General features: G+C 43.0%; 1 protein-coding gene and 1 pseudogene across 8 annotated transcripts in view; one reads left to right on the top strand and one right to left on the bottom strand.

Annotated features, from left to right (window-relative positions):
• The window catches only part of LOC138922996 (disks large-associated protein 5-like), a 31395-nt gene that overhangs the window by 18394 nt on the left and 3143 nt on the right, over positions 1-9858 (top strand). For all 8 annotated transcript variants that reach the window (XM_070259519.1, XM_070259521.1, XM_070259518.1 and 5 more), the window contains 2 exons: positions 4043-4135; positions 9056-9272. In XM_070259519.1, the coding sequence (XP_070115620.1) occupies positions 4043-4135; positions 9056-9272 (310 nt within the window). The remainder of the gene's footprint in view (positions 1-4042; positions 4136-9055; positions 9273-9858) is intronic.
• Positions 6381-8643, bottom strand: LOC138922997 (PWWP domain-containing protein 2A-like; annotated as a pseudogene).

Genomic DNA, 9858 nt, shown 5'->3' with positions numbered 1-9858 from the left:
AAACAAGTTTCATCCAAAGGGTCAAAAATCAGAATAGCCCTAGATTTCTCAACATCGACATCGAAAGCTGGGAGAACAATGGCCTCAAACTTCTCAGGGCAAAGAGCACTCAGCCTGGCGTTGTATACCCAGCCAGTCACGCTTGAGGGTGGAAAGGCATGCTTCAGACACACACAGTCTGAAACTTTACCTCCCATGCACCCTTTCTCAGGAAATTGAAAACGGCCCTCACAAAAATGAGGGAGTAAGCCAAGAAAGGGGAAGGAGCTGGGACAGATCCCCAAAAAGTCTAAGGGAATTGTGGCTGAGGTGAGTAAGAGGGTGGGCAGCGGGCTTAGGAAGCAGCCGTTCAGACTGGAGCAGGAGGCTGGGGCTCGGCAAGATGCTGTCTCTCAGGCTGAACGGAATAGAATACCCGATTGGTTCGCTTTTCTAGTTGTATTAAGAGGGGATTTATACACACTGTGCCGAGTTTAGAGGCAAATTGATGATAGATACATTAAAAAACTAAGCAAACAAAAAGCAAAGCAATGATGAAGTCTAGAGAAAAATGTGAAGAAACACAATATCCTGGTAATTATATGGCGCAGAAGTGAATAGTGTTTATGGAGTCAGAATAATGTCAGCATTACTTTATGACCAGTTGACATAATAATGAGTTGGTTCACTAGCATCCTTCAATGGTGACCAAATAATTTTGTCTTTCTTAGTATCATAATTATTTTATGGATTTAAAAGTATTTGTGTTGGCATCGTTTACAGTCATTATCCTTAGTGATGCTCATTTCCCAGCTTTGGCCAGTGGGAGCCTCTTCAAATTGGCTCCTGGGGCTTTTATTTATTTTGAAGAGCTGTACTGAGAATAAATAATCTACGTATTATAAAATGTGCCCATTCTAAGTGTAAAAGTCAATGATGTTTAGTAAATTTACAGAGTTGTGCAACCATCGCTGCAATCCAAACTTAGAACATTTTCATCACCACAGAAAGATGCCTCTTGCCTGTTTTCAGTCAGTTCCCACTGCCACTCCCAGTCCCAAGCAACCACGAGTCTCCTTACTGTCTCTGTAGATTTGCCTTTTCTGAAGGTTTCATTCTCAGTAGAATCACCCAATATGTGGTCTTTTGTATGTGGCTTCTTTCCCTCGGCGTGGTGTCTCTGTGGTTCCTCCGTGTTGCAGGGCGTGCCTGTACTTTGCTCCTTTCACGGCTGAGTAGCAGTTCATGGAGACATCACTCTTTATTCTCCAGTTGATGGACATATAGGCTGTTTCCACTATTTCACAATTACGAATAATCTATGAATATTCACTTACAAATCTTCATATGGGCATGTTTTCTTTCGCTTGGGAAGATATGGCTGGATCATGTGGTAGATTTGTGTTTAACTTTTTAAGAAACTGCCAAACTGCTTTCCAAAGTGATTACACCCTTTCATGTGCCCAACAGGGGTGTGTGAGAGCTCCTGTTGCTCCACATCCTCACCAGTGCTTGCTCCTGTCTCTCTCAGTAGAGCCATCCTGTGGGGTTTGAACTATCTTATTGTAGATTTGATTCATGTTTCCCTAATGAGTAATGATGATCATCATCTTTTCATGTGCTTATTAGACATTCCTATGTCTTCTTCAGTGAAATATCTATTCAAATCTTTTTGCCCATTTTTAATTGGGTTTGTCTTTTTATTATTGAGTTGTAAGTATTCTTTGTATATTCTGGATACAAGTCCTTTATCAGAAATATTTGCAAATATTTCCTCCCAGTGTGTGGCTTGTTCTTTAGTTTTCTTAGTGGTATCTTTTGAAATGCAGATGTTTTTAATTTTGATGAAGTTCAGTTTATCAATTTTTTTTAATGTTGTGATTTTGGCATTATTTCCAAGAACTCTTTTTGCCTAACCATAGGTCACAAAGATTTTATCTTATATTTTCTTCTGAAAGTTTTATCTCTTTCACTTAGGTCTGTGCCCATTTGGAATTCATTTTTTTACAAAATTAAGTTGTGATCAATTAATTTTGCTAGGAAAGGTTTGCCCTGAGCAAACCTGTTGCCAGTCTTCCTCTCTTTTTTTTTCTCCTCCCCAAAGCCCCGGTACATAATTGTATATTCTAGTTGTAAGACCTACTAGTTCTTCTGTGTGAGCTGCCACCACAGCATGGCTACTACTAGGCAAGTGGTGTGGTTCCACACCTGGGAACCGAACCTGAGCTGCCAAAGCAGAGCATACCGAACTTTGACCAGGGCTGGCTCTGGAGTTCATTTTTGTGTATGGTGTAGGAAAGAGGCCAAATTCATGTTTTTTCTTGCAGATATCCACTTTTCCCAGTACTGTTTGTTGAAAAAAACTATCCTTTCCTCATTGAATTGCATTGGCACTTTTGTTAAAAATCAATTAGTCATAAGTGTAATCCTGAGTCTTTTTGACATTTAACTTTTTAGAGAGAGGGAGATTGAGAGTACCTATTTGTATAAATGCATAGTACGGAGACTCAAAGCATATTTACCCAACTGTTGACAGTGGTTACCACTTGGAGGAGATTGGAAATACCAGAAGGATGGGGATCATATATTCCCATCCTCCTAGTATGTATATTATTTGAATCCTTTAAAATGAGATTGTGTCAGGGTAAGCCTAGTGGTATAGTGGTTAAATTTGGCACACTCCACTTCATTGGCCCAGGGTTTGCGGGTTCTGATTCCAGGCATGGACCTACACCATTCATCAAGCCATGCTGTGGCGGTGACCCACATACAAAATAGAGGAAGATTGGGACAGATGTTAGCTCAGGGCTAGGCTTCCTCAAGCAAAAAAGAAGAGGATTGGTAACACATGTTAGGTCAGAGCCGATCTTCCTCACCAAAAAAATAAAAATAAAATGAGATTGCATCAAGAGAAAGAGAAGGCAAGCTACAGACTGGGGGAAAATTCTGCAAAAGACCTATCTGATAAAGGACTGTTTTCTAAAATATACAAAGAACTCTTAAAACTCAACAATGATGAAACAAACAACCTGATTAAAAAAATGGGCAAAAGGGGGCTGGCCCAGTGGCCAAGTGGTTAAGTTTGCGCACTCCACTGCAGGCATCCCAGTGTTTCGTTGGTTCGAGTCCTGGGCGTGGACATGGAACTGCTCATCAAACCATGCTGAGGCGGCATCCCACACACCCCTACTAGAAGGACCCACAACGAAGAATATGCAACTATGTACCAGGGGACTTTGGGGAGAAAAAGGAAAAAAATAAAATCTTTAAAAAAAAATGGGCAAAAGACCTGAACAGACACTTGATCAAAGAAGACAGATGAATGGCAAGTAAGTGTTTGAAAAGATAAGATGCTCAACATCATATGCCCTTAGAGAATTGCCAGTTAAAAGTACGATGAGACACCAGTACACACTTATTAGAGTGGCAAAGATCCAAACCGCTGACAGCACCGGATGCTGGTGAGGATGTGGAGCAACAGGAGTGCTCATTCATCGCTGATGGGGGTGCAAAATGGAGCAGCCACTTTGGAAGACAGTTTGGCAGTTTCTTACAAAACTAAACAGAGTCTTACCATATGATGCTGCAGTCACGCTCCTTGGTGTTTACCCAAATGAGCTGAAAACCTGTGTCCACACAAACATGTGCACACAAAAGTTTATAGCGGCTTTGTTCATAATTGCCAAGACTTGGAAGCAACGAATATGCTCCTCAGTAGGAGAAGGGATAAATAAACTGTAAAAAAAAACAACAAGAACAACAAAAGGGAGAGAGATTGTGTTCACACTGTATAATTTAGGATATCTCTCCTACCATTTTAGTCATCAAAATAATTTAGGAGAGTTATTCACATATGACATCCTTTATGTAGATTTTGAGGTTTATAACATAAAATAACAATGAGCAATTTTACCATAAGAAGTGATTTGAATACTAAATTGAAAATGACAGTCTAAATTTATGTCACCAGTCCCAGTCGTCAATTTTTGGGAAACTTTTGTTCATTAGTTTGTGAATTTAATATGGTTAGCATTAATCTGATAAACTTGTGCTTTATTAACAGATACAGGATCTGCGCCACAAATTCAACAGTCTCACCATACTTGAGGAGTGTGGATGGGAGAAAGCCTGCAGTACGAGCAAAGATGTGTTTCAGGTAAATTTGTGGATTTCTAATATAGACTCTTTTACTTTAATGAATTTAAGCTTTAGAAACATTTAGCTTCAGGTTTTTCATCATTTCACAAAACGTGTCATCTATTACTTACAATGTCCTGATTGTCTTCAAAGAGTGAGGAAAGGTCAACACAAAATTCAGGATGTTCATTTCTTGGGTGGGGATGTGGAGGCTGAGATTGGATTTGGTCCCCCTGAGAGCTTCTGAGTTGCTAAGCAGTGGTATGTACCAGTGTGTTTTATTCTTTAGACTGTACCTAACCATTGTTTTGTAGTAATAATAACAGTAGTAAATAATTTATATAATGCTTAGTATGTGCCAACTATGCTTCCCAGGCCCTCACACACATTGACTCAGTTAATCCTCACAACAGTCCTGTGAGGTGGGTGCCGTTATCCTCGGGTGGGGAATCTGAGGCCAGGAAGACTCGAGCACGTGCTCAGGGTGGAGCTGGGTTTCTCACTCCAGAACCCATGTTCTTAACCCACAGGCTATGCCATCTCTGCTTTCTATACTCTTGTGCATGATGTATTTCAAAATGAAGGAACTTTTTAAGGAGAAAAGAGGAACAATGACTCTTAGACTCTCTCTCTTCTTCCCAAATTTTATCATGGAAAAGTTCCTATTTTCTCTGTAAAATTGGCTTTGTTGACATGATAGATTCCATTCTTATCTATTTGTAGTAATTTTTTTCCTAAAATATTTTAACTCCAAGCTTTTGGTTCAGATTGCTACTTCTCAAGCCACCTTGGAGCCCTGTCACTTTTTCTTTTAGATTTTAGAAAAACACCTCTGGTTGTAAAATCAGGTTTCTAAACTGGTACTTTATTATGCTGTGTAATCTAAATAAAAACTCTGTTTTGAATTCTGTCTTAGGAGTTTAAGATGTTAGAGTATTAAAGGATTATTGTAGGATTCTTTTACTAATGAAGTCTCCTTATTTTACTAATGAAGTAATGTCTTAGTAAGACATTGGTAATGTCTTACTAATGACAAAGGCCCTGAGGACAGTGACGAGATTGATTGAATGAATTTCAAGTCTATTAAGCAGGAAGGATGCTGGGACATTTGGACCTCCTGTGGGCATTTTTTATCCGGTGCTTAGTCCTGGGAACATAACACCACCAGCGACGCAGACAATGGCTGTGTCAAGATAGCATTATATCAGAGCCTTGTAATTCTGCCCCTTACCACCAGTGTTTCTCTCCTACTTTATTTTTTTTTTTTTTTTGGATTTAGTTGATTTTATTTACAGCTTGTTTTTTTACATTTCAGAGCATTACACAATTTCATTTTCTCATTTTCTGACCTGCAGATACCTTAAATGAAAATATTTTTTAAAAATTATCAAATTAGGTACATCCAAAATGCAACAATTACACATATGACAATTAATTCATAAAGTGTAATTTACTAGGACGTATCCTAGGAATTTAGGAACAGCCAGTCAGGAAATCTGACCAAATTCAGCAATCGACTATTTACATATCCAAAGACAAAGCTATCTAAACTCCCAACCCAGAAGTTTGAAAGTTTTTGTTAAATAACCATTGGACGGAAGAGAGAGAGTGATGATTCAAACCTAGCCAGCTGTGACAGACTCAGTCTCAAATACTGGGCTAGGTACCCAGTCTGCAACAGAATAATAGCAAGCATCTCAGTTTTTCAGACACCTATGCGCCATTCTTGCACCATTATGCACATAGAAAGGCTAAGTGTTCGTTAATTAAAAAGCAAGTAGTCATTAAATATCCACACTATTCCCCCTAGCTCACCAGCCTTACTGCAATCCGAATATGCAACCTGTGTCACATAGTGACAGGCTATATCATATATATATATGTGTATATACACACACACATATGTACGTGTCCGCATATATATACACACATACACACAGTACTAGGTACAAATGGCAATTAACAGTCCCTGCAAAAGATTCATTTTCAGTTGAGGCTATGGCTCCTCTGCCTTGGGATGGTTTTAGACGTCAAAACTCAAAAATACTGCTAAACTCTCACTTCCTTAAGACAAAATTTGATTGCTTCTTCAGTTTAAGCTTCTCAGTCTAAAAATGGCTATAAGGTAAGTATAAAAAAAAGCAGCCAGCTGAGTGCAATTTCTCTCTCCAATTTGGCCAGGCTATTTCATAGAAGTTACTCCTAACTAAATTAGGAGATCTGTGGTGCCTTCCAATGGTTCTTGCCTACCTTCCTGTCCATGTTCACGTTTCAAACGGTGTCAACAGAGCCCGCACTTCAGGGGTCAGCTGCTTGGCAGCCTTAGCTGCCTCTGTGATAGCCTTGCGATACAGGCTCTTTCTCTTCTTATTAAAGCATGACTGGAAGTTTTCTAAAAAGGGGGAGAGTTGCGAAAGAGCAAGGAAAGATGTTGTTGGAGACCCAAACCATGAAATACGGGCCTCCTGTCGAACTAAAAGGCCGTTATCTTTCCAGCTCACAGTTATAGTAAGAATACGGGCTGGCCACCAAGGGAAGCCATATATCTTGGCCCAAACAATGTCCCCTACACATATGATCCTGCCATCTGGTGTGACGCATTTAGAGACGTTTTTGGAAAAGACTTTCATTTTCAAGGAATTACTGAGCTTTTTCTCTTCCTTTGAAGAGGAGGAAGTGGAGGAGGTGGAAGGTGCATGCATACTGCCTGGAGGAAAATCAAAGCTTTCAGAAGAACTACACTCAGAGTTGGAGGATTTCAGCTCATCCGTGCTATCAATGCTACACACTGACGCACCGGAAGAGTCAGATTTCTTTTGATTTAGGGTCATGTAAACAGAGATATTGCTTTTGCTGCCCTCTTTGCCCAGTGTCTGTGGTTCCTCCTACTCACCAGGCACAAGCACTTCGTTTGTGTCCTGAACCGCACAGCTGGCCTCTTCAGGGCCGTCTGAGGGGCTCTGATTTTCTGAAGGGGCCTCACCTGCTGAGCGGGTAGAGGTGCAGCGAGCCTGGGGCTTGGGTGCCATCTTGCCACTCCGCATTTTCTCAAGTCCTGTCTTCAGAGAGGAGTCATTTTCTTCATTCCTGTACCTTTGTGGTTTTAAACGAACCCGAGGTGGAAGGGAACCTGAGCTAGGCTTCTGATAGCGGCGTGTGAAAGGGACTTTTGAATGTGCATTTTTGGACGTAGAGGTTTCACTTTGCTTCTTTTGTGCCTTTTCTTTGGCAATTTTCAACACTTCTCGAGCTTTTGCATGATCCATGTTCTTACTCTGGAGCACTTTTTTGGTACTTAACTGAGCTTCTGATGTGTTGGCCTGAGCAGAAGCTTTGACTACTCAGCTATGAGCAATATTTGAAACCTGAACCACAGCGTTTCTTTTCTGGCTTTCATTTTGGTTTTTCCCATCCACTTTATGGTCAGTTTTCAGTGTTTTGTTCACAGTAGTTACGCTTTCATTTCTCCGTTTTTTATCTTCGTATTTAGAAGAGTCACTTGCACTACTGCCTTTTCTAATTTCCTTTTTTTCAGCAACAACACTGTTTTTACATTTGTCACACAGGACTTGCCGGGGCCGTAGTTTAATAGCATTCATTATTGAAGTAGGTTCTTCCCTGTACATCTTTCGTTTGGGTCGCTTAATTTTCCGCGGAGGTGGCTGAGGTATTGATTGGTTATATGTGTCCCTGATAAACAAAGGGGGAGGATAAGGTGCTCCTTCGTGGAAGAGAGGAGGTGGTTTGGAAGTCCACAGGCTTTCAGCCAAGCTCGGCTGGGGAGGCGGGACAGGAGGGGGATCCCCAGGAACAGCACCATTCGCTTCACGCTGGACTTCTGTCCCTTCTTGGAATGTGTTACTTTGAAGCTGCATAGCTTCGGGTTTATCCTTCTATTCCCTTTTGGGAAATACTGTCCCACGGGGCCCAAACCATCGGAGTGTGTGCTGTTGCAGGAAACAGAATGGAGAGCCGTGAAAGGGAGTCTCTGCACTTCCTATCTTTTGGACAGATCCGTGAGGACCCCGGAGAAGAGCTTCTCCCCGAGGCGGAACGACACGACGAGCGCGTCCCCAATGATGGGGTGCAGCGTGACCCGCACCTCCGAGCGGGGATGAGTTGCGACAGCGCGGAGTCCCGCCCGCCGGCGGCACGAGCGCGGGGCTGCGGGCTGGGGCCGCGGCGGCTCCGGGCGCTCCTCGGGGGCCGGGGGCTCTCGGGCGGCGGGCAGGGGAAGGAGAGGGTCGGCCCTTCCTGAGCGCGGCTGCCGCGGCTCCAGCACCCGGCGGGCGGGCGGCTTCTCCTCGGCCTCCAGCCCCGGCCCCGCCGCCTCCGGGCTGCGGGCGAGCTCCCCCGGCGGCGGCGGCGGCTCGGCCTGAGGAGAGGACTGCTGGCCGTCGGCCTCGCCGTCAGGCACCGAGGCTTCAGTGGCCGTGACCGGGAGGGGGTCCGTGCCGGCCTCGCTGCGGGGACGGGCTCCATCTCCGGCTCAGCCTCCCCGGGGGACGCTGCAGGCGCTGCCGCCATTTCTTCCTGGCTTCTCCCTCCTCCTGGTCCTCTCCTACTTTACTTTATAGGCCACTGTTAAGATTACTGAACAAGTAAAATCAAACTAATCTTTTATCTGTACTTTGAAACCATTCCCTCAGACCTCTTATTCATTGACCTCTCCTCCCATCAGTTAGCCTCGTTCTCTAGTTTCCATCAGTTTTTAGACATGTTGAGGGGTCTTGTCTTTGTTTACATTAAATGACAACAGCCTAGACTAACTCCTTGAGGGCAGGAACTTTGTCCTTTACCTTTGACCCCCAGCACGTTTAGCACATACTAGGAACTTGATAAGTATAAGACGGATGTGTGAAATATTTCAGGTATGCTTTATTTTTCTTATAAGATGGTAACGAGTTGCTTTAGTAAATGTCATAATTTCTCTTTGTAGGACAAATTTGTTTCAGGTATAGCGAGTGAACCAAAACAGGATGGTGCTGGGATCCCAGACGGGGGTCGCCTCGCTGCTGTGAAGAAGGCAGTGAGAGAGAGGATGCAGCCGGGAGAGCGTGCTGAGGCCGTGGGCTCTGCGGTGCCGAAGGAAGTTGATCATATAATGTTTGACGCTGGATCTTTTAGAATCGAAAGTCCCGTTAAATCGTTCTCAGGTTAGTTTTTCTGCTGAGACTGCTTAAGAAAAGTATTTGGGTTGGATGGGAGCTTGTACAGCAGGTGAAAAAATTTTCACAGGAAGTGATATAAGCTGTCTGTGATTTCTGGAAAATAGACCACATCCTCACCCCCAAACACTTGCAGATTTCATTTGATGGATGGGATTAGATTACTTGAAGTGACAAATCTCCTGAAGTTGCTTTTCTGTGTTTGCTAAGTGACTTCACTTCTGTTATTAGCCCCTAACCCCACGGTCCTGGGAGAAAGGTCACAGGTCCCAAGAGGGAAGGGAGATGATGAGGAGTGAGGTGATTTCCTTCAGGTTGGTGCCAGGCTGGATGAGAATTTCAGATGCAAAGGAAGCTTAGGCACCAAACCATCACACTTCTCTGGCTGTGCTTAAAAATGATGCTTATGGAAGTTGGGTTTGGTTTTATTTTCATTTGTATCAAAACTTTTGCCCAGAACTTTTGAAACAGTAAATGTGCTAATTTCAAAATATTCCAAGGAAATCAGCTGAGGTAGACCCCGGTTGTGGTAGACCTATTAAAAATCAACAACAGGGGCTGGGCCTTCCTGGTG

The sequence above is a fragment of the Equus caballus genome, unplaced genomic scaffold (assembly GCF_041296265.1).
Source record: "Equus caballus isolate H_3958 breed thoroughbred unplaced genomic scaffold, TB-T2T haplotype2-0000437, whole genome shotgun sequence".
Taxonomy (NCBI): Eukaryota; Metazoa; Chordata; class Mammalia; order Perissodactyla; family Equidae; genus Equus; species Equus caballus.
The sequence above is the reverse complement of the archived record's forward strand: the minus strand, read 5'-3'. Positions and strand labels throughout refer to the sequence as shown.